Source organism: Bombus flavifrons, chromosome 13, assembly GCF_040668555.2.
Source record: "Bombus flavifrons isolate JBK064 chromosome 13, iyBomFlav1_principal, whole genome shotgun sequence".
Lineage (NCBI taxonomy): Eukaryota > Metazoa > Arthropoda > Insecta > Hymenoptera > Apidae > Bombus > Bombus flavifrons.
The window spans coordinates 1200482-1219710 of NC_138454.1; the positions used below are offsets into that span (position 1 = coordinate 1200482).

Genomic DNA, 19229 nt, shown 5'->3' on the forward strand with positions numbered 1-19229 from the left:
CAGAAAAGAACATAATAAATATATTTTTATTCATTTTCTGATTTCAGTGTCACTTCATCATTAAAGAGGAGAATTTTAATACGATATAATTAAAAATGAAAACAACCTGCTTGCTCTAAAGGTGCAAGGGCAATAACTGACAAGTTTTACAAATACAAGATGGGATATACAATTACTAAGACGAGCAATATTTTAATGTTACAATGAGAGGGGTTTTTTAAATTTTGAAAAGGGCGAAAGGACGCATGTTTAGCATGAGAAGCAAATAGGAGCGAAATTTTGGTAATACGTTACTGATTGACAACGTACTGAATTTTAAAACTATTGTGCTGTAAGAAGTAAAGAATGTAACCTATACTGTAGGGTGCGGTCTTCAAATAAACGTGTTTGTATTGAATATTAATTCTGATAATAAGTACATCTCGATTTTCAAACGTTTCATTCGTAAGCATGGCTTTGCTCGAACGATTCAACAATGTTAATACCAAACGATATAAAAGAACCGCTTTATCTGAACGTCAAACTTTATACTCGGTTACACGTTTCACGTGTGCCAGTGCGACACGTCAGGGCCGCAGCTTTCAAGATTTTTATCGTGTTTGGAGCTCAGACAGCAATGTACAACGATATAAATACGCCAGAACAAAATCCAATATACGCAGACAGAAAAAGCGTAAACTCGTCGCCGAGAACGGACCCGGTATCCGAGCCGAACGTGTGCCCAACGTGTGTTCCGGCGTGTCACGTTGGAAAACGCGTACACACACGCGCGTTAGAACACGGCGAGACCATATTCGTGCCGCAAGAATCAAAAACACCTGCGTGCGAATTACGAGGTGACTGGTATATCGCAATATCAAGTCGGAAATACGAGCGTGCCCGTAAATCCCCTCCTCCGCATTTAATATGTAAACGACCCCATCAATCAGAAAAATCGAGGCACGCTCTAGCTTATGTCCGATAATATATCAGATCGACGAGAATCACTTTTACTGGATATGATAATTTATATCCCTTAGAAATTTTTCCAAAGATCGTATTACAATTCGCGCCGCGGCCGTTCGATCGTCCGGAAATATTGGAAATATTGACGCTTAATTATTGGCAGCCCGTAAATCAACAAAGAATTATAGAGGTGGGGGTTAACGATAACGCTAATAGGTGAAAAACGCCCTCGTTCGAGTAATTTTTATTAATTGGCTGTCGTACATCATTTACCAATGTCCGATACGGCCGTATCATTAAAAGAGATCGTGATTTGTGATTAATGGTGGTTTTGCCAGTTTGAATGTACATCGTCGCTCGTAAATGTTGGAATGCTTATAGGAAACGAATTGAATCTGGCAGTTATTAGGAAATTGGTGTAACATACAGTAAGCGTACATGTTTTTAAATCTAATTCGTTTCGATATTTTTCAATGGAGTTTCATTTAATTCAATATCTTTCTATAACTCTCGCAGATGAATTTTTGCATCGATAATCTTTCGTAAATACAAATTATTTGTGAAATTTTCTTCGCTAATCTGAAGCAAATATCGCATTTTATACGACATGTAGATGTCCTCATATTTAGACTATATTTTCACATACGATGCACACCTGATGTACATAAGCGATAATTCTAAACTTTATCCAATATTTACCGGTGTTATTAAACGGAAAAAAGAAGAAAAACTCGATAATAACTACGAAATTGCGTCCTCGAGAGATAATCTTAAAACGTCAGCGAGTGCTCGAAAATTCTGAGAAAAGCTCGGTGTCCTGTTTTTCCTTCGGAGGACAGTGATGTTCCTTCGCCGATTTCTCGGTAAATATTACATTCAGCGTAACGTTCTTAAGCGTCGTTTTCCATAGAACGTGCCGGCTTTAAAGCGAGTGAACGGACCCGCCACACCGGTGCATCCTTCTTCACCGGATCACGGTTTGTGCATTCGGAAGGATATCCCTGAAAACTTGAAAAATCTCAGAGCAACCGACGACGTCGGCGGCACGTCATCGACACAAGGAATCCTTGAATTTCATTATTCAGATGAGCATCGTTCCGTGACTGATCGATCGCGGGCCAAAGTGAGTGCAGAATTACATGAATAATCTATGTCGCCCTGAGTGCCGGATCCTCCTCTTTCGGGCTTTCAGACCATATCGCCTTTGAGCCAATTCATCCACTTCCGGTAAAGCGCGGCACTTCCTTACCTTTCTCGCCACTCTTTCTCGCGCTTTCCCTTTGGCACACGATGGCACGTGTACGCAGTGATAGCACGCGTATGTATATGCGTACGTATACACACGATGAACAGCAAGGATGATTCTTGATGCCAAAAATTCCGCCCGGGCCATCACGTTCGCTCAACTGCACAAGTTTTCTCGTGATCGTTTGCGTTCGCTCCATATTCCAGGTCGGTCATGATCGTCGAGCAAAAATTTGCCTGCGTGCACGCTCGCGATCTTCGAAGATTTCGGAAACCCTTTCTGATTGTACACGCTTCAAAGATTCTGCTTACGTAATCTTTTATCAAGTCGACGCACGCTTTGAGCAACCCCAAAGAACGCGATTTCTCAAGGCTCTCGGGGTTGGAGATGGGTTTGCCAAATATTTGTGAATTATTGATGGGGTGATGCTAGTGTTGTGTAATGTGGCATGAAACTAATGAAGTCTCGTGTAAATATACTTTCTAGAATAAATTTTGTTAACTCTGTTGTTCTCTCCGGGTCTATGTGCACCGAAGTGGATACTACATTTTGATAGATTTTTTAATGTTTGGTTTTAATATTCATTATAATTTCACTACCTTCTATATGTATTTTATGCTTTTTATGAATACTAAAGGTTTCTGAAAATAAAATATCCGAAGAGGCACGAAGAACGTGAAGAGCCAGGGATAATTGTAAAAGACTAACAGTTACAATTTCCCGATATCTGATTAACAAATTCACTGCTGATCGAAGTTTACCCATAATAGCGTATATTAACTAATAATTCTCGCACAAAATTTATTCCGTTATTTTACATTTTTTCACGTGTACACACATTACATGAATTATTACGGGAAAAACTTTTCTTCCGATTCAGCAATATTTAATTTGCCATTTACTTTCAAAATACTAAAAGTTCGAAACAAATACATACAATGAACTTATTACTAAAGAAGAATTGGGACCAAACAAAATAAAGCGTTAACCTCATCGAGTGATTAACGAATACTTCTACGCCACGTGTACAAAAATTATTAGATTAAATATGCGTTTCTACTCGATTATTACAAATTTATTACTCAAACGAGAATTTATTTTATTTATTTTTTATTTATATTATTGTTTTCAAGTGATAGAAGGTATAATGAACTATTTAGCAAACTGGAAAATTTTGTAAATTTACAAAAAGCGTTATTATCGCTATTAAACACGCACGTGGAATATTATTCAGCTGACGCGATGCTTAGCGTAATTAGGGCGATAAACATGGATGGTTTATGGGCAAGCGTCAATGAGTTACACGAAGGTTGCGATCGTAGTTGCATAAATTGATTTGAAATTCATTGTCTGCAGTAAAACAACGATCGGCGCCCGCATTAAGCTCCATGCAAATGAACGTGGAACAGAATCACAGGACAATGTTCTACATTATCGTTTACATCGTTAATATCCGTTGTGCCCTGTTCGAACCGTTTCAGACATTCGACGCTCTGATTTATTTTTAAAGAACGCCGCCGTTCAAACGGAGCCGCAATGAACAAACTTATCTAAAAGCAAACATTTATTAAACCTAGCCTAATTTCTTAAATGCCACATTAAATTTCTGCAATCTTTAATCGCTTTATTTAAGGAAATAAATTAAATAAAATTGACACGAGGATTAACATTTAAAATCATTTACAGTCTAACTCAAGATTGTTTAAAGATCATTTCAATACATTTAAGACCATTGGAAAATCGTTCGAAGTAATTGAGAACACTAAAAATTTGAAAATTGTCAGCTCATCCAAAACCATCTAATATTCAAAAGTCATTTCCTTGATTTGTCATTTCCTCAAAAATAATACGGCATCACCTAAAGTCCATGTACCAAATACATTTTCAATTGTATAAAACATACATTCACCAGCATGGTCAATTTCGATATCACATTTCCCGTCCGTGAAACAAATTTCAACAAGCGACATTTCAAATAAACCAAAAGTCAAATTGTTCGGTACGACAGAGCAAATAGGTTGCTTCTTCGAAAATATGCACACGCGTTCTAACAAACGAGTCCGCGGTCGCAGTTTAACATGCACACAGAGTTCTCAAACTCTGCCACCAATATTTTTTATTCCTTATTTTTCCATAAATTCATTTAGCTGATGTGTACCCTTACGTCGCGCAATTTGTACTGGTTTACAGGAGCGGTAACAATAAAACTTCGGTTAAAAACAATTATTTATCCGAGTCCCACTGTTCCGCGCAATGAGGGAAAATGAGTCGAAGTTATAAATAGTAGAGCCCCGCGGGGTAGGCGACCGTATTTCTGGCTATACTATGGGAAGGATAAAAGGGGAAGATCTATGGAGGACAGAGGAGTCCACGGATACGGAAAGAAAAATAAATCTATTTTTTCAGTTTCGCTCTTTTGTCTCGCTCGACCGTTGCACCGCGCGGGCTCGAAGAATTACAGCGCGGCTCTTAAGTTACCGGATGTGATTAGAGGGAAAACCCGTAGAAATGCGATACCCGGTTTTCAGACGCCCTCTGATATACTCGACGGAAAACTGCAACAAGCTGCGTGATACATTTAAAACCGTTTGTATCCCGTCTGAATGTATGTGTATCCACTGGTCGCCGTTAAAACTCTCTCTCGTTGAAAATTTCGCTGTTATAATTACGTTTTTAATTCAGTCGCATTTGCAGACGTTCACTCGACGGTGAAAATTACGAGAAATAAAAGGTAACGGTTTACTTTATCTTCTAATAAACAGTACCATAGCGCAATCGTCTATTTCTCTTTTCTTTATCGTTGGTTATCTGAAAATGAAGACTTGAAACAGAAATATTAGTTATCTATCTTAGTTGCAGATGTATAATAATAAAATATATCTATATCATTTTCGACAAATAAGAAGCTTACGTGGCATGTCGAGGAACGTGTGTCCAAAGAAGTAGCCGTTTAGCGATTAAAAATGTCGTTCGCCGACGAAGAAACGAGCGCTGTCTCAACGACGGGTATTAATCCCCGCAAAAAATAAATTGATCGGAAGCTGCTCGACGTGAGACGACGTTACAGCTTGCGACGATCGCTTCCAATTTCCAAACGCGTCCCCCGGGGACACGATATCTTCCGCGAACTACCCCTTTCCTCGTGGTAACTAACAATTGCGACTGCGCGCTACCTTCCACCTATTCGTCATGGTTTCCCGTAAGGCAGAGAAAAGAGTAGAGGTGAAAATGAAAAAGAGAATAGAAAAAATTATTCGCATTCGTAGAAGTGTAATAGTATAGTAGCAAGTATAGTAGTACGTTCGTCGCACTGTCGTGATAAAAATAGTTGAACATGGTTAACAGGAATCGAAAATTATGGTCTACCCTGTTCGAGGCCGGTGGACGACCAGTGTACCTAACGTTGGCAATATCGCCGTCTGGCGAACCGCACATTACAACTTGCCGATCCAGTACGATGTTAACCATCCTGTATATACGTGTGTCTCCACCCACATCGCGTGCCCTCATCCCCCATACATGCCCTTCCTCCTGGTTTGTCCACACCATACACTTTCGACTAAAGTAGTAATGAACGCGTTCTGCAGTTTGCACTCGGCGCAACCCCGCCATTATTACATTGCTCCAGCTAAATAAATTATTCCGACGTGCTACCTCCGCAGCTTTCGTCCTATCGCCATATGCGAGAATGCTCACGCTACCTCGTCCGCATATCACCTCGAAAATTCCCCACGCATTCTTACTCCCCTGCCTCTTCCTCGACCGGTTCATCCTTGTCAACTCTGTCGTGCTAACAGTCACGGCAATTACAATGTATCGAGGCATGTTTGCCATACATACGAGTCAAACATTCGATCGATGAGCGTTGTAGAAATATAAATTGGTTGTCTTCTTTTATAATAGTACATTAGAATAATAAATCACCATATAAGGGATCAGAAAAGCTTAACACTGTACCATAATCTTAAATTTTGTTTTCGAAAATGCGATACTCGTCTCTTGTTTGTCTACATATAGAGAAACTAATAGTTACAAAAGATTAGAGCAGTAAAATTTTACCTTTTGCATTTAAATTGGTATGATCTGAGTTCGCATAACGTGATTTCCTATAAGATCGAGTATAGCCACGTAACCTCGTGTTGCCGGCTATATTTCCTAATCACTGAAATCATCTCATTTATATCGCAATTGCAGATTAAATTCTAAGAAAATACGATAGTATACCGTGTATAGAATCGTACACACACAAAAAGTGACACATGTACCTTACGTTGTCCACTGCATTTTCTAATCGAGTTACGTAAACATTACTTTTCGTATATGCCAAGCCCAAATTAAATTCTGAGGAAATAGAGATCGCAGTAGCACATGTATTAAATCGCTAGATTGGAAATTATTGACAAAAAATTCATTTAATCGTCGCGAATCTACGGAAAGACGGATTGCTCTGGAGGCAAGTGACCAAGACGCTAATTTCCAGGGGAGGCGACAGGAGAACAGGTGCGGATATCGTACGTCCGCAGTTAAATGCAGCAACCGTAAGACAATAATCGCGAGGATAATTATATTAATAACGGATGGAGGTCAAACGCGACTGGCTGGCATGTGCTGGCGTGCATACGATAGTAAATACATCCAGCGTGCGTACGTGCGGAATACATATGCACGAAGCTATGTCGTGCTCGGTACGTAACTCACCAGGATATTGGATACTCTGTTATCATAGTAAACCTCCATCCCTTACTGAAGCCGGTGACGACGTAATTATCTCTAGTAATTAAAGTACACACCTACTTTGCTCGATATTGGCTCTTTAGAGCCTGCCGTGGACGAAGTGTACGGAATTATGGAAATCATAAGCAAACAACGACGTTTAGATAACGTTGCATAAGAACGATACTGACCATCCAGCGATCCTAACGGACCTCGTGTCTCTCGGTTCTCCGTCGAGATTGCACAACTTTCACGAAAAACATTGGTGAAGAGTAGATTATAAAGATGCAGATCGTCATGAATATTCCAGTTTTCTATTGATATATACAAAGTATTTATTCTCAATTCTCTCGAGGTTAAGCGCAGAGCAATTCGTCGCAAATTGAACATCCTGGAAATGTAACTCAGTTGAAGAGGCAGTAGCAGTTTCAAACGGCGAATTACGTAAATGGATATGTTTAAGAAAGTATGTGCAAGCGGACAAGTTAAATACATCGGAGTTTGGAGATACTTGATACAATTGGAATATTGAGGATAAAGATCGGCGAATAGTAATTGCAAATGGAAATGATATTCTATGTTTTTAAGTAACATAGTTTTCTAAAACTAAATGTATTTTTACATCGTTTTCTTCGTTTTCCCCATATCATATTTAACTTTTAACTTCCAGATGCCTATATTTTAAAATTTTAATATATTAACGTAAACGTCCGTTTATAAATATCAGAACATCTGTTGGTCTTGTACTCGGTTATTCACATTGATAAGGAAATAATTAATTAGTTAAAACTTTATATTTTTACATGATAACGATCCAAAATACATGAATATCTTGTTTTACTATAAGTGTTCTAATATTGTACTTATGAATAGAGGTGTGTGTACATGTTAATATCTATCGATTCGTATCCATTTCATAAGGCGAGTATTTCGATCAGCATAAATGGAATACGTTCGTAAGATTTTTTACTTTTGGATGGCTCTGCTATTCTCATAGATTGCGATCGATGTGGGACAGCAAACAGGGAAGGCAGTTACTCACGTTATACGATGAAAGCATTTGGCACCTGAAGCCTTGCATTTGCAGATTTGTCTGCGTCTCCCCTAGACGTTCGCCATTCTCCTTTCTGGAAAATTGTAATGCACCGTCTTCTTGCCGACCACCAGCTTTTAAGGGATTTATCGAGCTCCACATTAAATGGCACTGATCTTAGTAAATCCAGATGGAATTCCCGTGTTTCCGCCACTTGGCGTGGCTTCCAGGATTTGGCGGTAACCGTCGTATCCCTACGCCAAAAATCGATTTATTCGCATTAATCGTCGGCTTGCGGAGTGCACGACATATTTCCATATTAGGATTAAGTGCCCCGTCCCGGAACGACGGACAAAAACGCGATGAGAAATGTCCTCGATAACGATGAGCTATCGGTTGTAATACCAATGTCGCGACGCTTTCTCGTTTCACGCGAAACGTAGTCTAACAAATAAAACTCCGTTTCAACCCTGTAAACGTTATAATCTGTGTAACAACCACGAATGTAATATCGACAATTTCAAGTTTGTTCGACGAACAAATCTTCTAATCTGATGATGTAATCTAATAATCTTCTGATCTAATGATCAATCTAATGATCTTCTAATCTGTGTGTCTGTAGTAAACATGAATTAGGAAAATATATTATATTAACAACGTTTAATATATAATTGTATCCGGTTATCTCAATAAATATGAAAGTTTGCACATTAGTTATCACGCAGATTTATGTAAAGCTAGCATATTACCAACCTTAAACGCTATGTCCAAAGTTCGCATTCAGTCCGGTCAGTTCGCCACTCAAAGTGGCTTTGTGAGAACAAAGGATTAGGACTGTGTGCACAGCTATTACGGTTACAAGTCCCAAAGCTAATGAAAACAGGATTGTAATTAGTCCAGCAACAATTATATATTTTACGTAAAATAACCTTCGCCACTCGCCTATAGTTTCTCGACTATGAATTTCCAAATAATTTTATATTTAAGGAAAACAATACAGACAACAATTACTACCTTGCTTTATTAGGAAAGATTGCAATATAACTCGAGACTATAATTCTATTTTACAATTAATTATAATGTACAAATCATCTATAGAATATAAACTAACTAATGGAAAGGAACAGAAAAAACAAACAACTGCCAATTTTTCTCATAGAACACTGGCGGTAAAAATCAAGATTTCCTGAATATGATGTCGTTACTCAAAGATTTTATTCTCTGGCATGATACAAGATGACCGAATAAAAAACCGTGCTAGAATGACCAGCAGGTTCGGTGGACTGGCGCATCTCGCGTTTACGTTTCTTCGCGTTACGAATAGAAGAGTGGGTGGAGAATAGACACAGTGGAGGTAGTAAGTGGGCTAGTAAGTCTCACGATAACAGTTATAAATGACCCTCTCGAAGCACGGCGCCGTACCACCCAACCCTCAGCTATGCGCCAGACACTGGCTGCTCCGTAATCTAACACATGCCCGGACAATATAGTCGTAAAAGGTACTAAACAAACATACGCTAAGTGGCCTGGTCGCCGCGTGTGCGCAACTATACCACGGCTGTTTACGTATCCTTGATCGATAATCGTATATACGTGGGATATTGTGCGGTCGCAAGTCGATCCTTCCTAGGAGAGCTGTTACACTACGGATGCTACTTTTGTGAAGAACATACATCTCCGTTTCAAGCGTAATTTTCGCTGTAACATGCCCGGAGTACTTTACACTTCCGCAGTTACTCCTTTGACATAATTACGATGTTTTCTAGACACGCGACCATTGTCTGAAACATGAACGTGGTTTTGTACTGTGATCGATGTTCTAGGAAAGGCTAAAGGATTTTTCTACTTTACGAGATGCTAAATTGACAGAGTTGAGGATTCAATTCAATTCTATGAGCATCGTTATAGATTTTTATAATAAAACTTTAATCCACAATGGTCCTACTCTTTTACAAGTGCTGCGTGGAGTGATGTCGATGTTCTACCCTTTCTTGCCTATCGATTGTTACGCTTCGCTTTTAATTAACCTCTTACGAGCATATAGCGTTAAGTAGGTTGTCTTTGAGTGTTCAATTCCTTTCCTGGCAGTACCTATTGATCGTATTTGATGAATAATATACAAACTGTTAAGTATATATAAATAATATTCTCTTTTTTATAAATTTGCAAAAGCAAGAAAGGTTAGATAATAAATATTATATATTATAACAAAATGTTCAAATTGTTCAAATGTTCTACGATTAATTTAATTATATAAAACAGCTTACAAGTAAATCAATGAAAAATACTTCCTACAAAAGTTGCATTTGGTAAACATTTCGTCTGATAAAAGATTGTACGTATTGAGAAAAATGCACGTCAAAGTAACTACGAAACATATAAAAAATCATGATACAGTACACATCATTTTACCGTAGAAGAATGGATGTATCGAATATATTGAATTCTTAGGTACCATGAAAAATATCTCTATCGTAATTATACTAATAAAAAATTTGTATAAAATACCATTTCATAATGATGTTCTGTGAATAGTATTCCAAAAGAATTGCAAGGGTGCATCTGGCTTCTACTGCATTATAGTACAGAGTGCGCTACCTGACGAACAAGATTCATACAATGTCGGTAATTCATTTTTAAGAAATCTGAATTAAAACGTTCAAACAAATAATATTTGCTACCTAATTAAAATACAAAAGTAAAAAACAGCTAACAATTTATTTTAGTTACCTTTATGAACGCATTGAAACGAATACAACATAAATCCACTGAAACAAAAAAAAACGAAAACAAATCTTAAGACGAAAAATGCTTGTACGTGATTTGGTACAGACTGAAGGCGCCAACCTGTGGACGATTTGAAAAAGATGTGCGCGCATCGTTAATGCGCATGCGCTGAGATGTGAATTTGTAACAGACGAAATACATTGAAGTGCAAACTGGAGCAAGTGTCATGGCGCTAACTTCGGATATCGATTTTGGTCCAGTGGGATGCAGAACGCTCATTTTCTACTGATAAGGTTTTCCACTTGTCACCCGGAAGAAAAATATCTAATATGATATCGATTCTTTTTACATTTAATTAGGTTAACTTAAAAATTATTGTATATGTGTGCATAGGTGAAAGTGTTTTTACTGGGAGTGGTCACTGCCATTTCAATCTTACACAAATTTGTAAATAGTTACATTTAAAATGCGAATATTGACGTTTAGTATTCTTTTTAATGCCCTTCATATTATATTCGGTAAGTGTTTCACCTTTTTACATTGTAAGTGATTGAGAATCATTTAAGTTTCTTAAGAATTATATCGTAATGTATGTTTCATGTTGTCGTGTGATTTGAATGCGATGAACTCGATTGTTCTTACATAAAAAGTAGAAATTATGACTAAACAGATTTGTATTTCTTCTAGGTGCTGTTGGGTTAAAAATTTACGAGGCAAACCCTGACACAAAAAGACTTTATGATGACTTGTTGTCGAATTATAATAGACTTATACGCCCTGTGAAGAACAACACCGAAACCTTAACAGTAAAGCTTGGTTTAAAGCTCTCGCAGCTAATTGAGATGGTATAAAGTCATATTTTGTGATTTTGGTTGTTTTTTATTCAATAAAGGTATTGTTAATATTTTTTTTAATTTACAGAATTTAAAAAATCAGGTAATGACTACCAACGTCTGGGTGGAACAGGTAAGAGCTGCTGAAGAAATATACCTATCTTTATAAACATATTTTATTCACTGTCGATATTATGCATTTTAGAAATGGATCGACTATAAACTACGATGGGATCCAGAAGAATACGGTGGCGTAGAAATGCTATATGTGCCTTCCGAAAATATTTGGCTACCAGATATTGTCCTATACAATAAGTAAGTTTTAATGTATGTTACAACTTATTAGCAAGTATTGAATTTCATAATCATAAAAAGACATCAATTAAATATAATTTCATAGTGCCGATGGCAATTACGAAGTAACGCTTATGACAAAGGCTACATTAAAGTATACCGGTGAGGTATCTTGGAAACCGCCTGCGATTTACAAATCATCTTGTGAGATTAACGTCGAATATTTCCCATTTGACGAACAATCGTGTATTATGAAATTCGGCTCATGGACGTACAATGGCGCTCAGGTTATAATTCAAAAATATCGTTAATCATAAATAATTTTTTTAATACAAATCAAATAGAAATAAATTAATTTGAAAATACAAATAATTGACGTTAATGTTATTTACCAAAAATATACTTTGTAAAAACTTTTACTGGCAGGTGGATCTGAAACATATGAAACAAGAAAGTGGTAGCAATTTGGTTGCAATAGGAATAGATTTAAGCGACTTCTACTTATCAGTTGAATGGGACATTTTAGAAGTACCGGCATCCAGAAACGAAGAATATTATCCATGTTGCACAGAACCTTATTCTGGTGAGTAAATAAATATATTTGACATCTATATTAACATACAATTTATACAACGATACGAAATGTAAGTGCATTTTGATATAATTCATACAGATATTACATTTAATATTACGATGCGAAGAAAGACATTATTCTACACAGTCAACTTAATAATTCCTTGCGTGGGTATTACGTTCCTTACGGTACTTGTCTTTTATCTACCAAGTGATTCAGGTGAAAAAGTAAGCATTACAGAGAATAATAAATAAACGAAAAGGTATTTGTACTGTAAAAAATTGAATTTTTACAGGTATCGTTGTGTTCTTCCATTCTCCTCTCGTTGACGGTGTTCTTTTTACTATTAGCCGAAATTATTCCACCAACATCACTAGCTATACCACTTTTAGGAAAATATTTGCTATTTACCATGATTTTAGTCACTTTGTCGATATGGATTACCGTATGCGTTTTAAATGTTCATTTTCGGTAAACTAAATTCCATCGTAATAATTCTAGATTAAACACTAATTATAGTATCCTATTTATAAATTACCTAAAGTTACGTATAAATTTCTTATGTAGGTCTCCATCTACGCACAACATGTCACCCTGGGTTAGACGAGTATTTTTAAATTGGATGCCGCGACTTTTAATGATGCGTCGGACACCGTATTCAACTCCAGAATATGATGATACGTACATGGATAGTGGATACACTAATGAAATTGATTTTAGGTAATTATACTACTGTTTATCGAATCCTGAAATTGAAAACTTTTCAGGAGTATACATTACAGTTTTCCTGATAGTGTTAGTGATTACCCACTGGAATTGAAAGGAAGTCCAGATGGGTTTGAAAGTGTCACCTCACAGTATAAAAATATACGAGAAGACGATGCCCGGCATATACCGCATGCATCAGGTAAATATTTAAATTACTCTACAATATATAATTGATACAAAATTTTATTAATCAAATGTATTGTGACAGTGCATTATATGACACATATAAAGAATTACATAATAGCGATTGAAATAAATAAACGTGTATTGGAATTAACAGTAACCCTATAATTCATGGATGTATATGGCGCAGCACGTTATATTACAATTAATGTCATGTAATAGTTTCTGAAATGTACATTAACAATGAGATACTGTTGCAGTCACTGATAGTGAAAATACGATGCCACGACACTTGTCTCCTGATGTCATATCAGCTTTAAAGGGTGTGCGTTTTATTGCTCAACATATAAAAAATGCAGATAAGGATAATGAAGTAAGTTGATCAATAATTCAATAATTCAACAATTCATTGTTTGAATATTCATGTTTTACTTTTGATACTTTTCTTGACAATTTAAGGCTTCAATTCTAAAAATTCTTTTTTAAAAATAGTATATATATATATATATATAACTTCTCGAAATAATATATGATACATTTCTCCCTCATATATTTTTTAATATTTCCAGGTTATAGAAGATTGGAAATTCGTAGCTATGGTTTTAGATAGACTTTTTCTTTGGGTTTTTACATTGGCATGTACTGGTGGAACACTTGGCATAATATTTCAAGCACCAAGTTTATATGATACAAGAGAACCTGTGGACCAACAACTTTCTGGAATATCGTTTCGCAATTATATGTATCCAAATGTAAATGCGGCTACGCAAGACGAATAAACTTTGAGATTCGTGGAACATATGACTCACGTATAAAAATCATAATACAAAAGTATTAAATTATTAATATTCTATTTATATGAATTTTATCTATTTTATTCCTTATAACTTTAGATCGAATTTCATAAACAGAAAGTCTATAGCAAATATAGTCCAAGCAGTTTTATTAACCCTGATCAACTAAGAAACTTAATAAAGAAACAATTTCAAGAGGACTCAAATTTAATTACATTAATAACGCTAGTAATATAATTAACATATTTATATTAATATAAATATTTACACTTTCTATTTTCCTCTTTCATTTACATGTCAAGGTTAATAAGAGGCTTATACTACAAAATAAAAATAGTTTTATTATTTTGGATGAAATTCCACAATGATGTTTTCGATAATGAAAAACTATACTAAGGTATCTTATTAGTTAGATTGAGTTTGATTTTCGAGACGTTAATTTACATTTTTTTCTTTCATCAATTAAAATAATATGCAATCACTCCCCCCCCCCTCTCTCTCTCTCTCTCTCTCTCTCCCTATATATATATATATATTGATTATACAGAGGAATGCTAAGTTGTTATAGTTAAAAAGAAATATTATTTTGCTCCTTTCTTTTTCAGTTTTAAGTACCAAAAGTAAAAATGTCATGAATTCACTTATACTTAACTTTATGTAGTAACTTTCTTTTTTTAAATGATCACAGAACTAACAAAATTTTGGTTTTTGTCCTATACAAAATTTGGCAATTTAATAGTAGCAATAGATATAAAATATTCTATTCTAAATCAATTATCATCAATTCTGGTGATTCACTTGTACTGCTAATGGAGCTAGTTTGTGACTTCTTTGGCGAAGAAGTACCACTAGTTATCTTTTTTGTACTTTGTGTTGGTGTGGTACGTTCATCATCGTCATCACTGTCTGATATTAGATCAATAATAACAGCTCGTTTCTTTTCCTTTGGAGGTGTAAGATTGCTTTCATCTAAACAGTGATATGATTACCCATTTATATGTAAACACTCATAAACATAAAAACATTTATTTTTAAATATGTCATATCTTTACACATATTAAAATGAAATAAAATCTCACCGAGATCGACTGTATCCACATCGATTTTACGATCTTGCGAATTTGTAATTACTTTTGTTTCACTCTTCTCCTTATCCTTTTCTTTCTTTAGAACCAAATTTTCCCACGACCCATCTTGCAATAATTGAATTTCATTTACATCTGGTAATAGTTTCTTAGAGTTCAACACTTCTTGAAAGTAGCCATCGATAACGAGATTATCATATAACGCTGGCTTATCACAAACTGGGCAATTCCATGTCGGTTTTCTTTCATTCATTTGAAGGAATAGGGATGCATCAAAACATTGTAAATGTGAACATGTCGATGCACGACATGGTGTACACATTCGCATCTTGCCTAATGGACAAGCTAACGATACTCTAAGCGATGTTGTCGCTATTTCACTATCCGCATCTTCGTTAAGTTTCTCCTTAACTAAAAAGATCATTATTTCAATAGCATTCATTTTCAACAATACCAAATAGTTCTAATTACATAACTACTTACTTAAACCTCTTGTATAATCCGAATGTCGAACTCCCCTACTTTTTAACCTTGATAATAATTCAGCACTTGAAAGCTTTCGAACTAAATATATCGCAATTGCGTATCGTCTGCCGTAGTCTGCCGACCACGTCACGTGAATTTGATTCGCTACAGTAGGAGATAATTTAACTAGAGGACTAATATTGACAGGCCGTGGCGGCCTCTTTGGTTCTACTCCCGGCTTATTAGTAGGTATTGGATTCTGAAATAAAAAATAAAACATTTCATTTGTGAGAGCAAAACATTTTACTATACTTTCAATTTAGGGTAAAGAAATAATATTTTCATGTGTATATGTATATGTATATTCTTTATATTTCTGTCTACTAACAGGTAAAGGACACAGTTTTCCATTAACTTTTACTGCAATGCTTGGTGGAAAACAGTCCTCCTGTTCACACGATGTTTCTTGCAAACAAAATCGCATCTGTATCTGAAATAGCCATAACACAGATTGTAGACTCAACAATCAAAAATATAAATTTAACCCCTTAACCTACGATTTACGTTCGAGAATTTTGGGCCAATTTACGTTTGGTCCGATCATCTACTGCAGGCTATACTCGTAATATTTACGTTTGGCCCGATCATCGTACTACGGGCTATGCCCGTAGTTGTGGGTTAAGGGGTTAACATTAAGAAACAGACTCTCCCTGTAAAATGTACCTGTACTGTGTAATCCATTTTACTTCCTGCGCGACAATCTCGTGAACTTGCTACATCTGTTGACTGCTGTGGTGTTAAATGAAACATAAATGTATTCTCTTGAAGTCTCATAGATCCTTGAGGCATTAAACTAGATGGCTTCAACAATTCAGCCAATAAATCAAAAAAAGGTAGCTTTCTAAGTCTAACATCTGGATGAACAGGATATTGATTTCTAGGTTGTATTTGCAATGGTGATGGTAAAACTTTTGGTGCATATGGATATGGATTATAGGCTGCACTTGTTGTTTGCTGAAATATTAATATGTCATATGAATATTAAAAAACCACTACAAAAAATAATATAGAAGTTTTATACAATTTTATGTAGAAATCACATTACATAACTTACTTGTGGTGTTACGTTGGCATATGCTGTTGACTGATAGACTGGATTTGTTCTAGGTGCTTGAGGTAGAGATGCTTGATGTGCAGGTGGTAAATCCTTTCCACTAGAAACTGAAGACTGTGACTGTTGCTGTTGACTGATAGCTTGTCTTTACATTAATTACAAGTAAAAAACAACATTGTTAAATATATCTTATATAATTAATTATATATGTTCTTCATAAACTTATTTTCTTTGCGTTACCTATCTGTTTGTTCTATATATTTACCTTGTTGTGTAATAATTTCTGGAATGCATGTTTTGATCTATTTGTGGCTCCCCAGAACTACCTGTTTGACCATACATTTGATGTGCAGCTAATTGATCAGCTCTAAACAAAATTTTGAAACAAAAAATGAGTCTGGGACTTTATCTCAATAATCCACTGACATTTATAATACTTAAAGTATAACAATATGCCATAGTAGATATAAAAAGAAAATCATTTTCAATACTTCACTAAAATAAACAAACAAAATAATTAAAAATTTAATAAATTGTGATAGAGGTAGTTAATGATTTAGTACAATCTACAAGAACAATTGTATTGTCATTAATAAATCTTATACTCACTGTATGGATTTATATAATTCACGTATTTTGAGCTGAATTGGATGGGATCTCAAACGTAACAATTCTAGTGCACGTGCTTGTAATTCGTTCTTTCTACCTGATTTATTTCTACCAGCAAAACCAAGAAGCATCTGAAGTTCAGACACTCGAAAACTCAATATCATATTCTGCAATCATAAAATTATAGCATGCATACATTTTATATAATACACTTATTCTAAACTGTTATTTTGATAAAAGAAAAATATATTTTATAAATAACAATGTATTAATAAGAAACAAATTAACATTTAAATTTATTATCAATTCTATTTATTTCAATTCAATTACATAATAAACATTTTATCTATTATATTGGCTTATATAAACATAATTGCAGAAATACGGAATAGAATTTGAAATACCAGGCATAAAGATCATACTTCAAGTTTTCTATTCTAAAGACAATCACACCACACACATAGAGTATTCTCATCCATATCCATATTGAATGAGAAAAATACAATAATGAAACAGAATTTATTTTTGCAATCATAGATAATATCATTCGTCCAACAATATTTACGAATAAAATACATATGATTAATAACAAAGAAACACTGACAACGATTTTGATTTAAAAAAAAAATATTTAGGTTACCTGTGATTATGAAGATATTGACGTTTTTTATAAGCTTTTTTCGGTAAGGGCAACATAATTATAAGCACAATATATCGTAAAAAAAATTCTATTGATTAATTTCAATATTTCACCGAAGAAAAAAAATAATTATAACAATAATGAAGAAAAACGCGCTTAACAAGTACTAAGCGTCTAGTAATATAATTCACTGACGCAAATAAATCGCTGATAACCCGGATATAACCACGACAAATTCACAGTGCAGACCTGCCGACTTTTCTCTAAAATTTCACACATAATCTAACTGCACTGCACCACTTTTAATACCTCACTCACCTCTAATTCTTTGGTCTCCGCCATCTTCTTAGACGATTTTTTTTGCGAAGCCGTCTTGCCTATATTATTTCCAACTTTCAATACAAAAATTCTCCTACCCCTTACTTATTCGAGTTGTTTGTATCGCAACTCGCTTCTATATTTTTCTTGGTTTTTAAGTGCGAGTATCGAATAATACTATTTTATGGCGCGAAATTGATTTTTACATTTCAATTTCGAGATCGTTTTAAAAAATCTAACTTTTCTAGGAAAGCTCAATTCCCATAAAAATTTTTAGTTCAACCGCGTGCGATGAAGTAATTATCGATATTTGACACTTCGTTCGTTCGAAATGCGAAAAAGGGTTTTCCAAGATGGCTGCTAACAATTTATTTGGAGTTCAACTTCAATTTGTATAATTCAACAAATGTACAACATTATAATAATTTCTTTGTTAATTAATATCAGAAAAAGAGCTATAACAGAGGTACTGAAGTTTCAAGAAAATCATAAATTCAAGTTGTTTTCGTCTTCTTAAACTTTTAGTGAGTATACACGCGGAGGAAAATCTTTGAATATATTTGCTGGTTATATTTCATCTATTAGATTGCAAACGTCCAACCAAACCTTTAGCATTCTTTTGTAACTGGTGTGCAATATAAAATGTTTTAAAAATATATAAAAATTGCAAATGTACATTACGATAACGAAACACAGTCATATATTAGAAATACAAGTGCACAATACGATATAAAACCTATCAAATTTTCTGGAGTATCTATTTTTATAGTAATTCATCTTTACTATATTCATGATATATTCTTACTAAATGATCTACAATATGATTGGATTATATCTAGGGGAAACATAAGTTTTATTTTAGATTTTATCTATGTATTTTAAATAATTCCCCTAGTTTATTTTAAATATTATTGGCTATCACTTCATGAAAACGCACCATTATGTAAA

The 19229-nt window shown here is 34.9% G+C and overlaps 2 protein-coding genes and 1 long non-coding RNA gene across 11 annotated transcripts; 1 reads left to right on the forward strand and 2 right to left on the reverse strand.

Moving 5' to 3' along the window:
• Positions 1–7861: 7861 nt before the first annotated feature.
• LOC138185913 (uncharacterized) lies at positions 7862–10848 on the reverse strand. Its single transcript, XR_011174747.1, has 3 exons — positions 10668–10848; positions 10446–10535; positions 7862–8191 (listed from the first exon to the last, which is right to left on the reverse strand). It is a non-coding gene; the product is annotated as an uncharacterized LOC138185913 (long non-coding RNA).
• Positions 10849–10897: 49 nt separating this feature from the next.
• Positions 10898–14035, forward strand: nAChRbeta2 (nicotinic acetylcholine receptor beta2). Of its 2 annotated transcripts, XM_069125237.1 has the most exons (12): positions 10905–11182; positions 11352–11509; positions 11586–11630; positions 11703–11812; positions 11898–12078; positions 12218–12374; positions 12465–12592; positions 12661–12836; positions 12933–13085; positions 13160–13272; positions 13517–13629; positions 13826–14035. In XM_069125237.1, the coding sequence occupies exons 1-12, from the start codon at positions 11131–11133 to the stop codon at positions 14033–14035; spliced, it is 1596 nt and encodes a 531-aa protein (XP_068981338.1). In that variant the 5' UTR covers positions 10905–11130. The 2 variants fall into 2 exon arrangements, with proteins under 2 accessions (XP_068981340.1, XP_068981338.1); XM_069125239.1 differs by lacking the exon at positions 13826–14035 and having other exon boundaries at positions 10898–11182; positions 13148–13272; positions 13517–13638.
• Su(var)2-10 (E3 SUMO-protein ligase Su(var)2-10) lies at positions 13298–18972 on the reverse strand. Of its 8 annotated transcripts, none has more exons than XM_069125231.1 (9): positions 18282–18972; positions 17324–17490; positions 16980–17081; positions 16715–16814; positions 16324–16614; positions 15989–16090; positions 15619–15859; positions 15130–15546; positions 13298–15019 (listed from the first exon to the last, which is right to left on the reverse strand). In XM_069125231.1, exons 1-9 carry the CDS (start codon positions 18303–18305, stop codon positions 14811–14813), a joined length of 1653 nt encoding a protein of 550 aa, XP_068981332.1. In that variant the 5' UTR covers positions 18306–18972; the 3' UTR covers positions 13298–14810. The 8 variants fall into 8 exon arrangements, with proteins under 8 accessions (XP_068981332.1, XP_068981330.1, XP_068981331.1 ...); XM_069125229.1 differs by having other exon boundaries at positions 16715–16859; positions 18282–18968; XM_069125230.1 differs by lacking the exon at positions 18282–18972 and adding an exon at positions 17964–18275 and having other exon boundaries at positions 16715–16859.
• Between the last annotated feature and the right edge of the window lie 257 nt (positions 18973–19229).

Excerpts from the sequence above, each read along its gene's own strand:
- nAChRbeta2 (XM_069125237.1), top strand. The coding sequence starts at position 11,131 with ATGCGAATATTGACGTTTAGTATTCTTTTTAATGCCCTTCATATTATA. Across the intron at positions 12,079-12,217 it reads GGACGTACAATGGCGCTCAG|GTGGATCTGAAACATATGAA; the intron begins GTTATAATTCAA and ends TTTTACTGGCAG. Across the intron at positions 12,375-12,464 it reads TTGCACAGAACCTTATTCTG|ATATTACATTTAATATTACG; the intron begins GTGAGTAAATAA and ends TAATTCATACAG.